Below are 22388 nucleotides of genomic sequence, written 5' to 3'. Positions count from 1 at the left end.
CTAGATATTAATTATACCGCGTTATAATATAGAGAGAGTTTTAGGATTTCTATAAATAGTCTAGCCTATAATTTAATATTTTAGCTAATAATCCGGCTTATAAGCTAAATTAGATAAAATAGGGTTTATATAACGTAGGCGTAATAGGTTCTATAATAATTTATATAGTAGTCCGTTTTAATAAATATTTTATATAGGGAACCTTTTATATAATCGAAAACTCTTTACTTTTTCTATCTTATATAATATAATATTATAGAAATACCTTTTTCCTTCTACTTTATCAATCCTATATAGAGAATCTCTTAGAAATAATTCTTTCTTTCCCTTTATTTCCTTTATATTACTCCCTCGCTAGGGTTCTTTTTATAAGGCTTATCTTCTTCGGCCTTATCGGCGTTACTAATTACGTACTAGGTATAAATACTAGAATATATTAGTATAGTAATAATATTTATCGGAATAATTAAAGTAGGGTCGAAAGTATAAATAAGTTATATAATAATATTACCCCTTAGTTATATCTTTTAAGCGCTCTTTTTATACTATCGTTTAGGGTATACAGGCTCTTTATAGGCGTTACTTCTTATATACTATTTTCTATATAAGCGTTACCCTATATAGGCCTTTTATAAGTATTAGTCTTTATAAGCGTTACTCCTTATAGGCGTTACCTCTTATACTAGCTTTTTATAGGTCTTTCTACTTATAAAAGTTATATTAATAAGCCCTTTCTTAATTATTTTTTCTAGTAATAACCTAATATATTATATTTACTAGCTAAAGTCTATAGAATATAATCTAGGCGGCTAATATATAATAATTTATTAAAATAAAATATTTTATACTACTAATATATATTAGAGTTTACTAGATATTTAACTATTTAATAGATATGTTAGAGAGAAATATACAATGCAATTGATTTAGAAAATTATTAAGTTTAGCGTAGCGGGTAAGAAACGTGAGTGAGTGCGCTATATATAGGATGGCACTCACTCACCTGGTAGGAATGGGATATTATTAGGCCACATACCTCCGTAGGTTAACCTGCTACTCTTGCTCTTTGGCTGTTATCCCTTAATATAAAAGGCCGAGTTATACTAGCATCCCTACGTAGAGCCTAGGTTATAAGGTAGCCCTTCAATTAACTATAGTTCGCTATAACGTGATTATATAAGAGTACGATCTGTGGAGAAAGTATAGCGCTTATGGACTTTTGAACACTTTTGGCCGGTTCCGAGGAGAAACATATTCCGCCTAAGAATTGCCTAGGATTATGGGATTCCCGAACATGCTTTTGAGCTGTTCACACGGCTCTGACTAGGAAGAGGTGTGAGTCTGTCACTAAAGGATGGGGTCGATAATTATGTCGAAATTAACAAACGAGTATATAGTTAGGGAGCATTCTAGCAGTTTACTTTAGGAGCCGACCTCGATCTTCTTTAGAATCGTGGGACATATGAACCTTGAAATGGGTTCGTAGACCAATTGGAATCTCAGAACGCTAGACAGGTTAGTACGAGGTTGTAAGAATCATTCCTCTGCCATCTTAGATCTTTTCCTACTTCAACCTTTGGTTTTCTTACTAACAAGGGATATCTCCCTCTCACACCAATCTTTCTACTCAGCGGAATTTTTCGGTGACTCTGTTCTAGGACCTCCCGTGGTTATTTGCGTGTGTTATGATCTTAAGGCTTGTGTGATGATCGCCGGGCTCTGGCATACGGATATATCCTTGCTCGAATAGACCAGACTATAATGACCGATCTGCTACTCGTTGACCAAGCTCTACATGAATATACGCAACGCGAGGAAACCTTACACTAGACAGATTGTCCAGACCGACGCGGATATTACAGCCGGCAATGTGGATGCTACGCACAGAGATATCTATCCGAAAGACAGAAAGGTAGAGATCATTATACTTTAGAATGCTGGTACTGTATCAAATCTCGACCTTCTAGAGGAACTAAAGGAGGAGATTAGAAAGAATTTAGGAGATCGCCTTTTACTATTTCGCAATATCTTCAAAAAGTGACTACTTGGTTTGTTTGCCCTATGAGGTGCCAGAGATCTAAGTGGCCGCAAATCTTTGAACTAGGATGAAGTGATGATAAGGCGTTATGAAGGTCCTGTTTTACCTTCAGAAGGCTTGCTGAGTTGGTGGATGGTTTTTTTTTCTCTCGGGACTGTGTAGCGTATAAGCTTTTCGTTTTACATTAGCTAATGTTTATCTGCCCAGTTATAGATGACCAGACTTGTTCTCATAAATTATGTTTGCAAAAAGCATCTCTAGTAAATCATGACTGCCTAAACCGCCACGATGTCGCGGCTATACTGGACGTACGTGTTTGTTAACTCAAGTTGAACAATATAACTATCTGGGGCTCTTAAATGCACCATCTACAGTATCAAATTCAAACTTAAATTCGCGGTCCTCAGAAAACTTACTACTTTGTGAAAGCGTCTCATGTATGTTGTAGATGGAATAAATATGTTTCGAGTAGGCTTATTGGCAAATTTACCTTGAAGAGCAACAAGTGTATACAGATCCTGCATAAAGGCACTAATATCAAAAATCAACGCAAAAAAAAAACAAAAAAAAAAAACAAAGGGCAAATCTGAGGATGAAAAGAGCGAAAAATCGATGGTTAGCGTCCATGTCCATGAACCGGGCATGCATCATCATGTCCTGGTCCATAATCCTCAACACGACTATGTGGATAACAGTGCATGTAATGGTTATAGGTCCCCCGTTCGAGCAGTCCCTTGCGCTCAAGTCTAAGCATCAGGTAACAAGCCCAGAGTTGGCAGCTCTGTAGTGGAATCTTCTCAGCCTCTATCTCGACAATGTCTCTGTCTCTTCTATCAATCTTACCGAGAAAGTGTGTGTGTTCGACAGACCGGCTATCAAATCTCATGTTAGGTTCGATAGTCAATGTACGATCACCCATGTAGCCAGTGCTATGGAGCCGGGTGCAACGCTCAGAACCTAGATGCTTCATAGAAATCATCCAATGGATGGTGACACCGTCAGACCCTGGATAACAAATTTGAACGTAGAGTTCATACTCGTCACGGTCCCTTCGCTTTTCACGAGGTGTGCTATGTGTGTGTCCCTGGGGACGGATGATTAGTTCTCGGCTAGACTGGGGACCGAGGGTTATGCCTAGTCCTCGATTAGACATGGTTGCGATATGGAAGGTTGCTAGGGATTGATATTTATAAAATGATATGAGTGGAGTTCTAGAGTAATGGAAGTAGTATGTCGATGATGGTTTGAGTGTGAAAATTGTCTGCTGTGATGATTGAATCGAGCGAGATTGGATCATTCTTATATACATCCCTCGAGTCCATCGAGTCGTGGTTTATACAATGGGTCTGTATAAATCCTTTGTTAAGTGCAGATTGACAAAGCCTTTAGTCTTTATTATTCAAATTCCTTTACAAAGACTTTCTATAATCTCTTTGACCAGCCCAAAATAGTTAGCAATATATATTCTAAATTCGATGACATTGTGTCTGCTTTGTTGAAAGGGCTGAAGAATATCTTTCGTGTGACGTAGAAATAAGTCAAAATAGTTAACAACGTAAATTTTGGGATAGATCATTGCCCTTGAAAAGTAGTGCATAGGTCAATGGTCGTGATGGTTTATATGATTCGCATCGGCTCTTTGTGTGTGGAAGATACGTTAGATGAGAGCTTCGTCAATCTATCGTATGTTAAAGAATTAAACAAGAACTCAGAATGGTAAATATATACTAGTTATACGGACACCGCTGTAGCGTTCGATAATTAACGGCGACTAGGCGAGTGCATTATAGTAAGACTGAGAAAATGGGGGAGAACCACTCATATCGCACGACTTCCGTGTAAAAGAGTAACAAAGTGGATTCACTAAATAGACAAGATTGATGCCATCGTAGTGTATTGAATTGGGGTAATAAAAGTCTCGTGAAAAGTAATTCAAAGATACGGGTTTGTTATTTTGGCGCTGCCTATACTGGCACTGGGATATAGATGATTTAATATGAATTGCAGATCGGGATAATCTCCTATAGTCGCATGAACAGCGCTTTAGGCAAGTTGAATTTCGTTGTACAAATCATGCAAGCTTCCAATTTGATCCTATCTGGGTGACAGAGTTTCGCCCGTTAAAACTTTGTTAATAGATTGGAATTGCCTTTTGGGGTGGTCTGTAATGATGGCAGGCCATATGAAGGCATTGAGGTGGCTGGGAAAATTTGATAACAGATCTAGCTTCGGCCGCGGTAAGCGGTGCAGTGGAGAGTTTAAAGGGCAACTCTCTTGGTGATCATCGAGTTCTGATAAAAGTTAGGGAAACTTCAGATTTAATAAAAAAAATTGAAGGTACCTATACTAGATGCACGGAGGAAATGCGAGTTAGGCGTTGGCGTTAATACTGACATTGGAAGCTCTCGAAATTATTGCTTAAAGAGAGAGGCCACACCTTGAATATTGCAATGCTGGTCTCGAGACATCAAATCAACGTCGCTTTCAGTATCGAAGTGTTCTTTCCAAGCTTTAATCACCGCGTGGGAGCCCACTTAGGCGAAATAATTTCTCTAGGGCAGCTCTTTTCCCTCAGAGATATTGTATACAACAACATACCACAGCTGGCAGTTGCATATGACGCTCTGGGGGTGTATAGCGTTGCACCGCTTCGGCCAAGGGTATGCCGAATACAGGTCTTGCAGGCCTATTTCTCTCGGCAACGGCATCATTGGTTGTAGCAAATGTTTCACTGGTAGCCTGAGCAGGAAGCGCAACGCTAGAAGAAGACTTAGGGTCAGACATCAGTCCGGGAGACTGTATTTCTTGGTCAGGAGAAGACATGTTCACTTGTCTCAAGTTTGTTAATAGAGCCGTCGTCGGTATCCGCGGTGATTATGGTGCTTGCTCTAGATTTGAGCTCGTTTTGGGAACTCGGCTTGTACGGGACTTGGCAAATTGTGATTTGGGCGAGAAAATTATCTGTCGGATTTCTTGTGTCCACTTTCGAGTAGTTGGGACTCTGTGACAGTGGTTCTTTGGGAAAGCTGCTTGCCATCAGAAAAAATGTCTTTGTTTTCAAGTTAATTCACATGGTTTGCGCCGTGTATGCTAGCGTCGGCTCCATTGGCTAGAAGAAGCCGGACAATCTCGACATGTCCGCCTGCAGAAGCAGCCTGTAGAGCATTTCCATTGACTCCGCCCTGTGCGTTGACGTTGGCTCCATGGGCTAGAAGAAGCCGGACAACCTCGACATGTCCGCCTGCAGAAGCAGCCTGTAGAGGATTCTCATCGTATTCGCGCTGTGCGTCGACGTCGGCTCCATGGGCTAGAAGGAGCTGAATGATCTCTGTATACCCCTTTCTAGAAGCAATCTGTAGAGCTGGTGCATTGACATCAGGTCCAAAGTTTAGAAGGAGCCGGACAATCTCCGTATGCCCTTTGTTAGAAGCAACTTGTAGAGACAGTACGTCGACCTCAGCTCCATAGCTTAGAAGAAGCCGGATAACCTCCGTGTGCCCTCCCAACGAAGCAGAACATAGAGCATCCATATCGCTTCCTTTAGATGCGTTGACGTCGGCTCCATAGTTTAAAAGAAGGTGGACAATATCCACATGCCCGGCTGAAGAAGCAGCCTGTAAAGCAAGCGATTTGTTCCTGTCCGGTGTGCTGACGTCGGATCCCCCTCCAAGGAGAAGCTGGACGAGCCCATAGTCCCCGTCGTAGCAAGCGTCTAGGAGACGTTCCACAGTGTTGTCGTTACCGGCACCTTTAGGTATCCCTACTTGCTCCAAAGCTGGCACAGGATCTGCGTTATCTGCGTTATCTAGGTTACCTTGGTCATCATAGACACTGCCAATGGATAGGTCCCCCGAGCTGTCAGAGTCAACCCGAGCCCCATGGGAAACTTCTTTGCCAGAGGAAGTACTGCCGTCGCTCCTAGACGATCGCGGTAGAGAGAAGCATGCTATCCTTCGAAGATGATGAGCAACATGAGAGATAGAAACATTCTGACGTTGACAAAATGAACAGTCCCGTACTTGAGAGGAAACTCGAGATGGGTTAGATGCAAATTCCGATTGGCTGTCCATTGCAAGATGAACAGAAGCTTCATGTCCTATCCAGTCGTGAAGGCAGTCATACTGCTGACCGGGGTCGGGGCAATCCTCGAAGGTGCAGATATATGGCCTTAGATCGCGAAAGACGTGCGTTCAAGAACCAAAGTCAGTAGGAGGAATAGTCACCTCTAGGGTAAATACTTACTCCCATGCTTTCCTTTCCAGTATTTTTCGAGGGCATATAATGCAACAGAACGGACATTCAAACTCTTTGGCAGAGACATCTACTGTTGGCGGAGGTGGTATCCCTACTCGATCATCGTCTTGTTGACTGGACATAGAAAAGAACGTATTTGATGAGGATACAACGGATGCATCATCATCTAAGTTAACCTTCTTCTCATCCAACCATGTTGCAGTTGAGGCCTTCAAAGTCTCAGAGACAGGTCGTACCATTGGTAGCTCTGATTGTGACGCGTGTGGTTTTTCCATATCGCGGGATGCAATTTCCGGCTGCTGTGGGTGTTCTGGCACTTCATATTTTGTCCTGCGCTTGTTCCAATATCGGAATTGCTGCCTACGTCGGGTATTGGCCTTTGCAAGACGTCTTATCAAGTAATGCCTGGGATCTGGGTCTGAATGACCGAAGAACCGAAAAAGCTCCTCGACATGAAGACGATCAATTTGCTCAAATTCTTTGATGAGGTCTGCCTTAGTCTCTGGGTCAATCTCAGAATAAGTGGCTGCTTTGGACATTCCGAGTCTCATGGTAGGATTTCGAATCTTGAATGCGAGGCCATACAGTCTGTCGATTGTCGAAATTATGTTGGCCAAGTAAGCATCTGTGAGAGGCTCTGTTTGATACGAGGAAAAGTCCTCTTCATCGGAATCGTCCGACCCTGGGAAATCTTCCTGATCATTGGTAATATGAAGATCAGTGCCATGATGTGTATCGTCGTCTTCTTCATGTAGGTTGAGGAGAGAATCTTCAACTAAAGAGCGTGGCAAGTATCAGAAATGCTCACGACTCAGGATTAGGTGAATTACGTTGTCGAAGCGCCCGTTGGAGATCATGAAGAAGGCCAAGAGCATGACTGAAAACAAGGGGTGAATCACGACATCGATAATCGAGGGAACTGTGCCCGCGGTGATACAGTCCGAGGTTTGTTGCCCATAGCTCAAACCGCTGCAGTTCACTCAAAATGGCGGAACTTTGCTCAGTTCCATCCCCAACCAGTCGCTTAAGATCGGCGCATTGATGGCTGATTCCCCAACCGACCTTGTACAAGGTTCTTGGAGATTCAATCTTCTGTGTATGGGGGATTTCCGTAGAGGTAAGCCCCAAAGTGGGGTAGGTGAGGCTGGATTGTTCGTCATCCTGCGAGGACTTGGGACTTGACTTTTCAGGCTTTTTGGACCTGCGCCGGCTGCTCTTGGAGCTGCTACGAATGTCGGACGAGGACGAGCGGCGCCCGCCCATTATTAGGGCTTTGAACATGGTGCGCAATTAATTTTAGCCGGAGTGAACCATGTGGGATGGAAGGAATCGCGGGGGGAGGGTAAGCGTTGTAAGTCAGAGAGAATGCAATGTTATGGGCGGAGCAGATCAGTCAAAGACACGAATTCTTTTGAACTGTCTCCATGAATGTCTAATTTTTCGATCATTGACTGGACATGGCAGACAGAAAGCTGAAATGAAATAATAATTTCACTTGGTATTTTTGTTTGCATAAGCGCTAACCCCTCTAGCATCATCCCCAAACCTCCCAAACCTCCCAAATCTCCCAACTCCCAAGCCCTCTTGACTTCTCCAATCATCCTCAGACATAATGAGCGGGTTTGAAGTTGCCGGGGTTGTTCTAAGTGCCCTCCCACTGATTATCACCGCAGTTGGTAAATATAAAGCGACCGCGAGAATCCTCAAGAATTTCCGGCACAAGGAACCACACGTTCAGAAACTAATTCAGGCCCTCGAAAATCAGAAGTTTTGTGTTGAGAGTGAGCTGGTCATTATCTGGAATGGGGCTTTTAGCAAGGAAGACCTTGTACCCATGCCTCCAACCTCCAACGATTTCAACAGCCCAATGGTAGCCCTGGCCATTCAGAAACACCTCGGTCCCGGGTATCAGCACTTTATTGCGGCTCTTTCACGATGCGAGGAAGCATTGGTCGAAATTGCGACACACCTTCACGGGTTGGCATCAAATGGACAGGTCTGGTGGCTGGAGGAATTTGTTAACAGCATTTCTGACTCTCATGTAGGGTCTGTCTATGCTTATTCAAGGCAATCCACCCCGACTGAATGGGTCTTACGAGTTCACAAAAAAGATCAAGTTTGCTTTGAAGAAAGATGACTTGGAGAGACACGTCAAAGATCTCGAGAACGCAACCAATAATTTGTCACGAATCAGAGACTACAGTCGCTTACGAATCCCGGTCACTCTTCAATCCACCTCCTCGGCAGCAAGTAGAATCATGTCTTCCTTTGATGCAATTCGAAGCCATGCCTGTCGACTGTACGCCACAATTTCAACTGCTTACGCGGAAACATGTCACCCGGAGCATGAGGCACATCTTTTCCTCCAAAGTAGGGCCAAGTCACTGCTTGCAAAAGGCCCAAAGCCGAGAAAGTCACCTGTTACTTTTACAATATCGTTCGGTCAGGTCGGCCCCGATGATAGATGTAGCCCATCTATGGCCACCAAAGTGAAAATCCTAGAAGGAGACACATTCACTCCTCAGTCTAGGTAAGCGTGCCTGCCTCAAGAAGAAGTCTAGGTGAGCATTTCTGACCAGGAAAGCAGTGATATCACTGTACCTACTCGTGGTGCCACTACAATCATCCAAAGCTCGTCGACTGACCATCATCGCGTATCTTATCAAATTGACGCTCAAATACGACACAGCAGGTCAACTCCTTTGACCAACCCCTCTAGCTCTAGTCAACAACCCTCCCCGCCACAGGTCATCCAGGATCTATGCCTGCATATGTCCCAGGGAATAGAGCTACAGGGCTTACATTTGTCCAAGGATGGACAGCTCTGTTACCACCAAAGCCCTGGGCGCGCAATTCGGACACAACTTGGCAAAACAGCTAGTACTATCCATTCCCTGGACGAGCTTCTTCAGCCTACATCTACCATAAAGCTCTATCTCAACTTCAGAATTGCTTTATCCTTCAAAATAGCCTCCTCGATACTGCAGTTAAATGACACAAAATGGTACCGCCGCCCTATAACTAGCGACATGATCTACATCTTATGCGAGAACTCGGGAACACCTGGATCAGCCCATCGCCCCTTCATCAGCCGAAAGTTTACTCCCTCTTTGGAGGAATCATGCGCACTCAGCGCTAAACGAGCAATGCTTGAGCTCGGTATCATTTTGCTGGAGCTATGGAAGAACCAGACGTTTGCCTCGTACGCTACTCAATCTCAGAACCCATATCACACCTTGGGAGCTCGGTATGACCTCGCACGTAACTGGCTAGATGCCAATATGAACGAGGTTCTTCCCATATACTCAGATGTAGTCACTAGATGCATTGAGTGCACCTTTGCGACTAGCAGCGCAGACTATAAATGGAGTGACACGGAATTCAGGAAATCGGTTTATGACTATGTCATCAAGCCACTTGGGAAGCTGGTTTACCCGAGTCTTGGTGAATAAAAACCTAAAATACGCATATAAATACAATATTCATATTGGATATATTCTCACCACGGAAAAAGACCCTTCTGTGGACAGGGATAGGCTACACCTATCACCGAGGCCGACTCGGCCCAAGAATATTCGCCTAGAAAGGATAAATTCCATCTAACAATAATCCGAAAAGGATTTGAAAATAATCTGAGAATCTAAAAGGGTATCCAAAGAGACATTTGAAACACATTACAAAGACATAGTAGTGGAATTGTAACCATCGTAACTGTATCATCTGTAATATCATCATAAAACAATCTCTAGGGCTGATATTAAAATTCAAGTGACACATCTAAGCCGTGTATCGTTAATTATAGAGGCGGCAGACTGTTCTGCCTTTATATGAATTACTAACCCACTAGAAATCTACAGGAATTTCTCATCGGGCTGAGAAATAGAAGTATGGAATTTAATTCGAACAAGGAATACAAGCGATGAATACTAAAAGCCCATGGGACCCAAGTTCGAAGTGGTCGCTACGAATCGCGATACAAGCGTTTTATACAGGAGCTCATAGTCAAGTCTCGAGGTGCCCCCCAAAACATTAACCGGCGGGACTTGATGCTTCTAGTAAATTGAATGTACATTGGGAACGGGCTATAATTGTTAGACTAAAAGAGGAAAATTATGCATGCGACAAAACAGGACGGTATTGATGTCCAAGAATAAAGTACTGAGCCATCATCTGACTTTCCAATTCTGGGCCCTCCCTCTCCTCTTTGTACGCCGGGGTTGCTGAATTGGTGGTCCAGCCCAGAGGAACGGTAAACTAACCAAGAAACGTGAGTTTAGTAACTTGGAGGGAGCCATGTTGGTAATGTGTTGGGTGTCAGGCGACGGAGAGGTGAGTAATGGAATACCGGTAGAGATGGAGTGACAAGGACAAGTCTCGCTAGTCTCGCTGAGAAGGTTAGGATGAAGTTATCATGAACCTTAGAGCGATGTACGATGTACGATGGATGTGGTACAGATCCACGTGGATCGTGGGAACTTTAAATAATTATGTCATTGTTCTGCCGCACCTGGGCAAGTTCAGATCAATAGTGTTACCCTTTGATTCGCAACAGTACCATTCACTCTCCAATGACCAGCTTTCTCCCCGGATTCAACTATATTATCATCCAAATCACTTCTCCTACTCTGTCACAGGACACCAATCATAGTTTCCATTCACGTTGTTTCCCCACCACGAGGGGAACGGGTGCGAAGCTCCACCAGCGCCGAAAACAGCAAATGAGAGGACGAAGAGAACCGTCAGACTGGCGCCATCAAAGGCTCCCGTAATCAGATATGAGTATTCACTGAAAACCCGTGGTTTATAGTTGCGGAGATAATACTGGACGTAGAAGCCAGCGGTGATCCAGGTGAAGATGACGCAGGTCTGACTTTGGTTGTAGGGAATAAAACCAGCGTATTGGATGTACTGCGGTAGGTTGATTTCCGCAACGTCCAAGCTTCCAATTTTGGGCACAAACTAAAGGTCGAACTGGCGTTAGCTTCAAGTATAATCAGGAAGGGCCGTGGGGTTAATTACGTGATAAATGATACGGTGAATAACCACAGCACCGGCGCCAACGGCTAAGCCAATAGGAACTGCCCCGTATGGCGTCCCAACCTTGTAGATATAGGGAGCTAAAGCCCATGATGCGGCATTTGTGTTGTAAGATTGTATACCTGCACCACTCCAGGAGGAGTTTCCATTTCCATCGACGAGAAGCGCTCGATTGCTTGTCACAATAGAGATCATAAGGGCGTAGTTGATGAAGCCACCAAGAATTGTGCCATATATCTGTGTTAGGAACATCACGCGTGGAGGGATTTTGACTAAAAGATAAGTTAGGAATATTACTCTTGTGGCCGAAAGAACTACGGGGAGACTCACGGTATTCGCCCATCTTCAGATCTTGGGAAAGATTAACCGCATTTGCAATCACATTATGTGACCAAGCAGCGAAGTACATGTTACCGACCGGGCGTCCAGGAAGAATAAGCCCAGCCAGCATTTTTGACAAATTGTTGGTAGCAATACCATTGCCGTAGCGAGAAAATAGGATGACACTCTGTACCACGGTCATGGTTAGCGTCGTTGCATGAAGATTACTGTCATGGACCCTGCACTCACAAAGGGGGCGATAATGCATCCTACTATCAGTGAGATAACGTATGCCCAAGCCGACAAGGTGATGTTCTCTTTCACGGTCACAATGATACCGAGAATAAAGCTGCCAACAAGTACGATAATATACCACCACCACGGAGCCTCTTTATAATGCTCTGCCATATGCGAATGGTGCCGATCATCATATCTACCCTCTCTCGCACTTCTATAAGCCCGTAGGATATCCTTACCCCAAAATAGGATACAATGAACGATCAAGGCACCCATTGCTGCGTTAGCCATAAACATCGCGAATGCGAACGATCCAGTGATCTTCGGCAAGCCGGTTTCAAGCAGGGCAGCCTCGTCAAGGACACCACCGGGGAAAACGGATTCGATGGGGTATGCGGTGCCGTTGCTCAGAAGCATTCTCGTTGACATGAAGGGAAGTTCTCGCGAATTCCAGCCGTTTCCATAATAGATTCCGATCATAATGATAAAACAGGAAAAGATTCCAGCGGCCTGATGAACTTGGAGTTTGAGAGGGAGTGAGGTTTGGAAAGATGTGAGCTGCTTCTGTTAGATAACTTGCTAGATCAATGCGTCGGGGAATTATCTCACATATTGCCAATCGAACGAAAACGAGAATAGGCCAAGACCCTGATTGTTCGTGGCTCCACCAAAGATATTATTGAGTACGGCACCAGTTTCACCGGTGGCCTTTTGTGCAGCCAGACACTATAATACAGCCTGAAGTCAATAAATTTTATTCGATGAAATTTCCCAAATCAGACCATTTCATCTGGTTGCATCAAGACAACACTGAAATATCACTTACCGGAATGGAAACAGAGTTTAGCCACGGGAAGATGTAGGCAGGAATAATCTCGTATATCGACATGCCGGTGAATGCATACCAGAAATATCTAAGGGGTTTCGAGTTTTTGACTTCCTGCCAATGAAGTCCCTGGAGAGTCTTGACGGTAGGCAAACTACTCCAGTAGACGGCCTCAGTGTGCCAGACAGCGATAGGACGCAGAATTCCGCAGATTCCGTATCCAAACAGGCCGATAGAAATCATACTCAAGATCACAGTAGCCGCGCTGATGGGAAGATCATAGAATAGATCCTGTGCAGCAAAGACCTGTGAGGTAGGCGCAGCATTCGAGGCTGATGTAGCAGTGATAGAACAGATTGCGTGCTCTTTCAGGCTCCATTCCCCGGTATTAAAGAATTTAGCCACCGTGATCCACAAAGGTAGCTTTCCCTGGCCACCTTTCGTCCTCCAGCGAGCTTCCAATTTGTCGCCACGGGGAAGGAATTTAGCCCAGGCATTTCCGACGAAGTAGGAGATGAGTACAATGAAGGTTCCCTGAATCGTTACAAGGGTCGGTTTGAACTATATATTGAGTTGTTAGTATTGATCCGGATGATAGATTAATTGGAAGTTACCTGATAAATCTGGTTCATCACAGCTTGGAAACACGCAAGACCGGAGGCAAGTAAGATACTGCGAAAGGTTAAGACGTTGTCAAAGTCATCTCGAATAGACAAAAGATGAAGAGCTGCATCAGCACCGGTAATGATAATCGCATTTGGATCGCCGTCGGGGTCCTTTTCACCGAGTGAATGCTCATCATTGGTAGCAAGTACAGTAGCAGGGGTCTTTTCACCGATGGCTTCCTGGCTCACCACCGAGATCTCACTGGTCTCTATAGGTGACTCAGGCATACTTGGGGGCATGTATCATGTATGTTATGCTCTGTTCCAAAAAGCTGCGGTATAGCTGTAAAGTTGATCGACAAGATTTTTTTCCCCCTAGGACATACGGACCTCTTATAATACAATATCCGAGAAAGTACAATCTCATTGGAACGCAGGGACGACCTTTTTTATGATACCATGCAGCCCTAAAATGAGCCACGGCGCTTGAAGCGACAGAGCATTGTTTTGTCTCACCACAATATAAAATAATTGAGTACTGGTATGTTTTTAAGAAAACCCTATTTGGCCCTGATGGTAACATTTCCCCTAAGATGTTAACATACTAGCCCTAGAGAGCTCGGACCCATTACTTTCTATTGGGTTCTTTAACACCCGCATAATGTTGTAATTGAATTTGATTTATGTTGAGAGTCTTCCCAGGAGTATTGTTGTAATATTGTCAAATAATACCACTATTGAAGTAGAGTAGAATACAAAAAGCATACCTTATCTTATTGAACGCCTTGCGTATGCAGAGCGACTTGGCGCTCTTTGCTCTTTAGATAAGGGACGAGGTTAAGAGTAAGGTCTGCCCACTTGGAGGTAGGTCGTTTATACTAATTTGCCTAAAGTTTGGCACTAACCTATCGCGTCTTTTGTCCGAACTTTCCGTGCTCTTTTAGCCAATGCACGTCAAGCCAAACCCGGATTACGTGGGAAAACCCCTTCTTTGATCAGCTGGTAGCCACTTGGCAATCGGAATTCCGACGGAACACCTACGCTAGAATCGCCTCTCCGCAGCTAGCGTTGCATTTTTCTGCTTTCGTCCGGACACGTGCGGAGATTGGATGTTCGTTCCGCCTTCTCTTTATTTGGTTTATACTTTTCGGCTCTCAGCCGAGGCCGAGGCCGTATGCACTCGATACAACAGAAAAATCAGCATTCGTTGTTTTCTCTTCCGCTTTCTTCATCTCCTCTCTTTATTTCTCTATGTTATCTCCTCGAGCCAATAGCACCTCATTGTCCATTGTCCCTCATTGTCTCTCTTGGTCTATTAGTAGTGTTAATCCTGACTCTCTCTCCCCCCCCTCTCTCTGAATATCGTTATAGTGAAATTCACATGAGGTCCTATCACGTTCACAGTCTAATAAAGAGAAGGGCTATATCAAACCAAACATGTATTCCAGAATTAATTAATCATATAGGCTAAATACATTTAGCTTTCATTCAGGGTCCACGGGTTCTACTGAGGACAAACCAACTGTTTAGGTTACATTTGGCGAAATTCTGAAACATGTAGCGGGGGTCAAGGCTTTTCTGCCTAAGGCAAATATACAGCACGTGCCTGATAAGAAGCCACTTTTGAAAACTAGCAATTATTTGAATGCCTTCATTTCACTTTGGATTTGCCACGGAATGGCTAGCTTGTACACAGAGATAACCTTAGCAGCGGTCAGGAATGCCAAGGTCTTGGCCCTCATAGTCGTATCGCTTTGCGTAGATGTTGACTATGAAATCAGGGCCTCCACCTTATCACCTGCTTGACTCCCAACGGAAAGAAAGTCCAGATCCTTCTTGAGGAGTTGAAGGATATTTACGGACTAGAGTGGACAACTTCTTTGATAGATATCGACACCAATGAGCAGAAGAAACCATGGTTTCTAAAGCTCAACCCCAATGGTAGGTTAATCCAAAGTGTGGGATCGTGTGATTGCTTACTTATTCATAGGGAGAATCCCTGTACTTATCGATAACGCCGGACAAGAGCCTTTCCCCATCATAGAGTCATCAGCGGAGCTACTCTATCTTGTTGAGACGGTAGATAAGGACCACCACTTCAGCTTTTCCGACGCCAAGGAGAAGTCCCAGATGATGCAGTGGCTTATCTTCTGGCATGCTTCGGGCCAGCCTAATCAAGGCCAACTGAACCACTTTGGAAGATTTGCTTCTGAACAGATACCTTGTGAGCAGACCTCTGCACTATATATTTATATGGGCTATGGAGAGCAAACATTCCATTAATCAATTAATTAATACTGTAGATGCCATCGAGAGATTCAAGGCTGAGACTCTCCGAGTTTACAACGTACTTGAGCTACATCTTTCTGGACGCCTGACTAGTCAGCCTCGAGAATATCTTGCTGGAAACGGTCTTGGCAAGTTCAGTATTGCTGATATTAATGCATATCCCTGGATCCGGGGGTGGAAACGTAGCAAAATTTCAGAAGAGGAGATGGATAGTTACCGGCATGTGAAGGAATGGATAAGTCGGATTGAATCCCGACCAGGTGTACAGAGGGGGACTGGTGATATTTACGATGAGGATGTTCACCCTGAATTACTCATTAGTACTGCCAATGAATAAGTGAATTGGGTGTCCAAATAGTGAAGTTTAGTATACAAGCAAAGTATGATGCAAAGTATGGGCTTCCAAGACCCAAGACCTGGTACTCCAGGGGCCAATGATATTCGCAACTTAAGCACATAATTATTGCAACATATATCTTAAAACAAAGTTTCCAGCGGTCGCAAGGCTTTCATTGTGGGTCTATTATACTCTCGGCTACATATAGCTTCCTCGTAACCCTCGTGAGAGACCCAGCCATTCATTGTGCTTAATAATCTGTGTTAGCATGTCTTCGAATTCGACATAAGCGTCAAACCAAGGGCTTCCTTGCCTGTCGTTAACTATCCTCGATATATTTTGCTCATAAGTTCCTGAAGCCGAATATATATATGTTGCCGGCGGACCAGCTGACAATGTGAAATACCAAGGTTTTCAGATCGGTATCGCGTTTTATAGCGCCTATGGCTCTAGCTACGAATTCGTAAAACCTCTAGCGACTAAGCAGCATAGCATACCTACTATAGCGCCAAGACATGGTGTATTCAGGTGGTATATTAATGGGACTGCTGGAAGGAAGCATATGGTATACGTAACTAAGGTGTTGGCATATAACTATAAAATAACTGATTAATAACTGTTTTTTTATTTATGTTCCCAGCCTATATATACAGGGATCTCAGCCACCTGAGATCTTTCCATTGCGCCAGTCTCTTGGGATCTGCATCTATTTTCCTTTCTAGATCACCATATGACCTAAAATTTAGGGCCTAAGCAGAAATTCGAATACCCAAATCTACTGAAAAAATCTGCATTACTTATGCAGTTGCGACTAAGTGTCATGTTTGCATTGTTTGGTGCGTATTGGGCCCCACTGGGCCCCAGTAAAGGCCTAGTGGGCTTTCACCCCGGGCACATGGCCGACCGGTGGGCCCGAAGACAGGGCCCAAAACCCAGCCCATTTGCGGGTTGGATTGGGCTGGGTTGTGGGCTTTACGGAGGTCTACAGTAGGTCGAATCAAGGCAGATCATGGTTTCTCTTTTCCCTTAGTTTGCTTGGTATTGGGTGCTGCACGTGATCGGCTGGCCAGTAGGTTGGTTGGCTCCATCAGTAAATTGCAGCTGTAAGGGCCGTAACAATAATGTAAATTTTTGTCTTGAGTCCATACTGTATCAAACCGGTCTGTGTTAAGTCTGAGATATAAGTGCTATGAGCGACAGCACGGTTGAAATAAGGAGATCTCGAGCACCGCCGCGTGGCTGGTGTGGCAACATATGCTTTCTAAAACCACGGAAGGATTGACCGATCCAAGAGTTTATCAAATCTAGTCCAGATTAGGTTAGAGCATGTAAGCAACTTGCATTAGCGTATTTTAATTTTATCTAAGCCAATCAAATTTAGGCTTGGCATAAGCACCCTGCATCTTTTAAAGAGCATGTCGCCGCCATGATCGCCCAGTACATCCATTCTCCATGTCATCAAATATGGCACCAGACAATCAACGAATTGAACTGCTTCGAATGTCACAACAGGCGGCTATCCGGAAACCAGAGGATGATTGGACTGGTACTATAGACCGGGCTGAACGGAGAAAGTTGCAGAATCGCCTCAACCAAAGAACATATCGTACGCTTCTCCTTCCTCCGATCGCATGATATCATAAAGACTGACATAGTCAGGAATGCGACGCCAGAACCGAAACATAGAGGATAAAGCACAGCTTCAAAACAAGGAAGCCGTAGTTGTACCATCAAGCTCCACTCCTATTCAGATCAACCGAGATGAAACGGGATTTACCTGCACTATCGCGCCCCCACAAGTGTATTCAATGATGTGTCAATTCGAATCCCTAGCTCTTCAAAGCTTCATTCGAAACTCCCCCGACATCGACCACCTCCTTTCCCTCTCTAGGCTAAATATCCAGCGTGCAATCATCGAGAACACACGCTTGATTGGCATGACAATGGAGTGGATGCAAGATGATGACGCTATCTCCATTTTCAACACTCCAATACCTAGCTTCTCGGTGTCAGTAATACCCCCAAGTCTTCGACCAACAGAATCCCAACAGCGCATCCCTCACCACCCCTGGCTAGATTTCTTCCCCTTTCACAATATGCGTGATAATCTTATAGCCCTTCAAGAGTTCATCAATGATGAGGATTTGTGTCATGATCTGATGGCGTTCTGGGATACGAGAAATACCGGGGCTACTTTGTTAGTGTGGGGTCATTCGTGGGAGCCAGAAAACTGGGAGGTCACGCCGGCTTTCCTATTGAAGTGGGGATTTCTGCTGAAAGGCTGTGAAGAGCTAGTGATGAATACTAATCGGTGGAGAGCAAAGAGGGGCGAGAAGCCGCTTGATTGGAGAACAACGTTAGCTTTGATATACCGATCGCCTAGTGAATAGGCAACTATACTCCTTAAACTCTTGGAGCCGGCAAATGTTTTTCATTTCGTCAGTGGCGCTGAAATGTTGCATATTTCGATATTGTCCCAAATGGAGTTGCTAGTATCGATGTTTTAAAATTTATTTGACCTAGACAGTTTTGGATTGCGACTCTAGCTCTATTTGTCACTTGTTCACGCAAACAAGCCTAGAGAGACAGGTGCCGATTTCATTTGATCTTCTTGAATCTCCTGGATCAGTGGACTCTGCGGATAATCCTCCAAATCGAGATCAAGGTATCCATTAGGAGCCCACTTTCTTCCCGAAACAAACAACGAATGCCCGTTAATGCTGACGTCGCCGAGGATTCTCAAGAGGCATTGGGCTGCATCTTCCGCCTTTGCAAACTCAACTCCCACGTTGGATACATGGTTGAAAACTTCTTCGGATAAAATTTTCGTTTTGACGTACCTGATGCCTTGTTAGCAATAGAAGTCTGCGATAGTGAACGAGATTGAAGCTCACCATGGGGAGATGATGTTGACCCGACTGCCGTAGAAATGGGCGGTCCTTCTCAATGAGTGCATAATTCCGCGAGCCGCCCATTTGCTCGCACTGTACTGAGGGGCCCGTGGACAGTCCAGGAAAGCTGCACCAGATCCGATCAAAACTAAAGAAGAATCCTCCTGCTTTTGTGATGCTTCTTTCCCATTCTGCCGAATGAAATAATGTGCGGCTAATTTGGCCGTATAGAGAGTACCCTTGATGTTGACGTCAATGACGCTCAAATTGGGCTCTCCTGGCTCCTTATCGTCACCGGAGTACGAAAAGACTTCGTCATCGCGATGAATACCCGCGTTGGCTATGACATGGGAAATCCTCCCCGTTGGAGAGAAGAGGACAGCCTGGCGAAAGAGGTTGATTTGATCACTCCACTTTGTGACGTCACATCGAATGAATTTGGTCCTTTTGGGACGATATATGAGCGTGAAGCGTAGAGATGAAGATTCGACCATGTACATACCCAGATAGTTCTTCTTCCAATTTGCTTCCCCTTTGTACATCAGGATCACCGATACAGACTTTGACGCTAATCATGTTGTTAGCTAGCGCTTCATTTCTCTGACATCGTCTCACACCCTGCGGCAACCAGAGCCCGAACATAGGCTTCTCCCAAACCGTTGGCACCTGTCTTCTAATCAGTAGTTGCTCCATGTTCAACAGAAAGTTCCAATAAACGACGACATACCTCCTGTTACAATTGCCGTTTTCCCCTTGAGGCTTTCGACATTGATGGGCTTGTTGCAATCAACAGGTCCTGCGTGGGTGTATTCTTGCATTGTGATAGTTTGTATGTATGTCGATAGATACCGAAGTTGGAAATGTTGAGAATCGGGACGAAAGGAAGTTTTATAATCCCGAGGTTTCAAATATTGTTTCTTTGGCCATTGGATATCAGCACACAAGTCCGGTTCCAATGCAAGTTGCTTACATCCCAGGTTCAACACTCGGATCCCGTTATGTAATCTGATTGGCCAAGTCACTGTTTTTTCGCACTCCAACTGCCGGAAAAAAGTGGATTTGTCCGGAATACCCCACTTGAACACCGCACTAAGTCCAGATTCAGTTAGAAAGTGTAAGCATAATCTCCAGCACATTGTGAAGTCGAGGATCACATGTTGGGTGAGTAAAACATGTTTCGAGCCAATTTAAGGGTAGATTCGTCAGCCAAGAGTGACAGGGTCGTGGCCTATCAAGAGACTCTCTGTATGGCCGAGAGGACGGATGCCCATGTCGATATATACCAATAGCCGGGAGTATCCGCACTCGCACTGGAGGCCTGAAACTGGCCATAATTGGCTGAAGTGGCGTTGTTATACCTGACCTGTCCGTAAAGGATGAGTATAAAGCACAATCAAGATACCAAACTGAGAGGCAGACGCCGTCACTGGGGCAATTACTACGCTGTGGAATGCCAAGGCTGAACACAGCTTCTCAGCTAGCTTTTGCACAGAACTAAGGGTCGACAATAGATTGTTTCAGCATTGTATTGGTACTGGTTGTAATCGAGTTGAAATTTCAGTCAAAGACGGTGGGTTTATCCCGAGATTTTTACGGTAGGGTAGAGGAGAGAAGAAAGATCTGTATTCTGTACAAACAAATAGAAACTAGCTAGATCTCGATAACCTTCCTGCTTCTACCCCTTCCAATATATAACCCGCATTCTCTCTGAACTACTATCGCTAACTAAATTGCCTCATCAAACAGAATTCACCAAAACAGGCCTTACATACACCAATCAGTGCGAGCAAGAGGGGTATTTTAGATCTTTCATCTCACGTTGCCACTCACTCACTTTAGCTGAGATTCGTTTGGAAGAAGTGAGTGAATTTAGCGAATGGAATTAGCTCCACGCGATCATAAAGGTCAACGTGACCAGCGCGAGGAACCCAAAACAGCTCCTTCGGTTCGCCCGCACGGGCATAAGCATTTTCGCTGAACTCACGCGAGTGTGCCTGGTCACCGGAGACAAAAAGCATCGGACGCGGCGAGATTGTGTCGATATCGTTGAATGGGTAGAAATTCATAAACTTCGTGTTGGTCGAAAGCGTCGGGTGCGTCGTAAGATTGGCAGTCGTGCCCCTAGGCGTGACTTCACCACGGTAGGTACGGTAGTAGTCATAGAACTCACGGTCTACCGCAGTTGAATTCACAGTGAGTACATTCGGAGTCCCGCCCGTGACCTCAATTCTGCCACCCTCTACCTCGATCCAGCGCTGCTGAGCCGCCCCAGCGATGATCTCCTTGCGCGCAGCGACGCTTTGCGCCTTCCGTAGTCCGTCCCTATTGACAGCGCCCATGTCATACATTGTCGACGTTGCGATGGCTTTGATACGTGGGTCGATCTTCGCTGCGCTGATTAGGAAGGAGCCGCTGCCACAAATACCGAGACCACCGATTCGCTCACGATCCACGTTCGTGAGGTTCTGTGAACCAAGGTAGTCGACTGCTGCGCTGAATGCATCGGCGTACAGTTCGGCGGACACAGCATTGCGCGGTCTACCCTGGCTACCGCCCCAGAATGGCATATCAATTGACACCGTAACGAAGCCCTGCTCGGCCAATTTTGTGGCATAGAGGTTCGCACTCTGCTCCTTCACTGCACCCATTGGATGGCCGACGATAACGGCTGGGGCGGAGACACTGCGGTCGAGATTGTTGGGGGTGAAGAGGTTACCCGCGATAATCGTCTGGTACTGGCTTGCGAAAGTGATCTTGTGAATCGTCACATTATCACTGCGGTAGAAATTGTCTGCTCCGTATGACATGTTCTGTGCCATGGCTGACATGGTATGAGCCATTGCCATGCCAAACGTGGCAATGCTGTTTGCAACGATCCTCATGTTGCTGCTGTTTGTTATTCAAGGTTGTGCCAGAGGAAAAAGGAGAATGTTTGGAGATAAAATAGTGCCAGGTAGGACGTGTCTATGCTTTTATATTCCATAGGGACTGGTACATTGTGACTTTTGAGACAAAACCAAGACTGGCCTCGTCATGCCAAGAAATATCATTGGTAATGCCTGGGCTAATTTCATTTCAGAGTCTAGTTAGATATGAATAGGAACAATTAAACTCGCTAATATACATTTGCAGTTTTGGCCAAAATGTTGTGTCACTTCCAATCTTATCTCCGGTGCTTACAGTGGAGTGGGTATGCCAAGTATCATTCCAACCTTGAAAGGGTTGCGTGGTTGTGCCCTTGAATAGAAAAAGAGTTGAAGATTAGTGGAGAAATAAATGCCAAGTATTTCACTAATGCAAGTTGCTTATGTTCCTAACTATAGCGAAACAGGGTTCACCACTAGGTGACGATCATTCTAAGCCCCCTTGTCTTGGCGACTTCTACGGCTATTATCTTAATAATCTAAATTGCTGAAGAAAGCACCCCTTCACTTGGGAGATTTATCTACGGACTTACTCCCAAATTCTGACAACCACGGATAAACACGATTAATGAAGTACGCGAAAGAGTCGCATAGCTTGTCTTGATTCCCAAAGTTGTTCCAACCTTAAT

General features: G+C 44.7%; 8 protein-coding genes across 8 annotated transcripts; 3 read left to right on the top strand and 5 right to left on the bottom strand.

Annotated features, from left to right (window-relative positions):
• Positions 1–2654: 2654 nt before the first annotated feature.
• N7537_008444 (uncharacterized protein) lies at positions 2655–3191 on the bottom strand (the record flags this gene model as incomplete). Its single annotated transcript, XM_056899499.1, has 1 exon — positions 2655–3191. One exon carries the CDS (start codon positions 3189–3191, stop codon positions 2655–2657), a length of 537 nt encoding a protein of 178 aa, XP_056751575.1.
• Positions 3192–5100: 1909 nt separating this feature from the next.
• N7537_008443 (ankyrin repeat domain-containing protein) lies at positions 5101–7573 on the bottom strand (the record flags this gene model as incomplete). Its single annotated transcript, XM_056899498.1, has 3 exons — positions 5101–5956; positions 6281–7067; positions 7123–7573. The coding sequence occupies 3 exons, from the start codon at positions 7571–7573 to the stop codon at positions 5101–5103; spliced, it is 2094 nt and encodes a 697-aa protein (XP_056751574.1).
• A 331-nt stretch (positions 7574–7904) lies between these two features.
• On the top strand, positions 7905–9744 carry N7537_008442 (uncharacterized protein; the record flags this gene model as incomplete). The annotated part of the gene is made up of 3 exons (XM_056899497.1): positions 7905–8288; positions 8338–8822; positions 8880–9744. 3 exons carry the CDS (start codon positions 7905–7907, stop codon positions 9742–9744), a joined length of 1734 nt encoding a protein of 577 aa, XP_056751573.1.
• A 1168-nt stretch (positions 9745–10912) lies between these two features.
• On the bottom strand, positions 10913–13618 carry N7537_008441 (OPT family oligopeptide transporter; the record flags this gene model as incomplete). Its single annotated transcript, XM_056899496.1, has 7 exons — positions 10913–11251; positions 11312–11601; positions 11660–11837; positions 11900–12445; positions 12497–12613; positions 12714–13274; positions 13328–13618. 7 exons carry the CDS (start codon positions 13616–13618, stop codon positions 10913–10915), a joined length of 2322 nt encoding a protein of 773 aa, XP_056751572.1.
• A 1377-nt stretch (positions 13619–14995) lies between these two features.
• On the top strand, positions 14996–15944 carry N7537_008440 (uncharacterized protein; the record flags this gene model as incomplete). Its single annotated transcript, XM_056899495.1, has 4 exons — positions 14996–15076; positions 15100–15259; positions 15309–15542; positions 15622–15944. The coding sequence occupies 4 exons, from the start codon at positions 14996–14998 to the stop codon at positions 15942–15944; spliced, it is 798 nt and encodes a 265-aa protein (XP_056751571.1).
• Positions 15945–17396: 1452 nt separating this feature from the next.
• Positions 17397–18334, top strand: N7537_008439 (bZIP transcription factor; the record flags this gene model as incomplete). The annotated part of the gene is made up of 2 exons (XM_056899494.1): positions 17397–17550; positions 17604–18334. 2 exons carry the CDS (start codon positions 17397–17399, stop codon positions 18332–18334), a joined length of 885 nt encoding a protein of 294 aa, XP_056751570.1.
• A 173-nt stretch (positions 18335–18507) lies between these two features.
• On the bottom strand, positions 18508–19653 carry N7537_008438 (putative short chain dehydrogenase/reductase; the record flags this gene model as incomplete). Its single annotated transcript, XM_056899493.1, has 4 exons — positions 18508–18784; positions 18839–19403; positions 19451–19501; positions 19563–19653. 4 exons carry the CDS (start codon positions 19651–19653, stop codon positions 18508–18510), a joined length of 984 nt encoding a protein of 327 aa, XP_056751569.1.
• A 1017-nt stretch (positions 19654–20670) lies between these two features.
• Positions 20671–21717, bottom strand: N7537_008437 (alpha/beta hydrolase; the record flags this gene model as incomplete). Its single annotated transcript, XM_056899492.1, has 1 exon — positions 20671–21717. The coding sequence occupies one exon, from the start codon at positions 21715–21717 to the stop codon at positions 20671–20673; it is 1047 nt and encodes a 348-aa protein (XP_056751568.1).
• Positions 21718–22388: the final 671 nt, after the last annotated feature.

Source organism: Penicillium hordei, assembly GCF_028827395.1.
Source record: "Penicillium hordei strain IBT 12815 chromosome Unknown utg000004l_segment0_segment0, whole genome shotgun sequence".
Taxonomy (NCBI): Eukaryota; Fungi; Ascomycota; class Eurotiomycetes; order Eurotiales; family Aspergillaceae; genus Penicillium; species Penicillium hordei.
The sequence above is the reverse complement of the archived record's forward strand: the minus strand, read 5'-3'. Positions and strand labels throughout refer to the sequence as shown.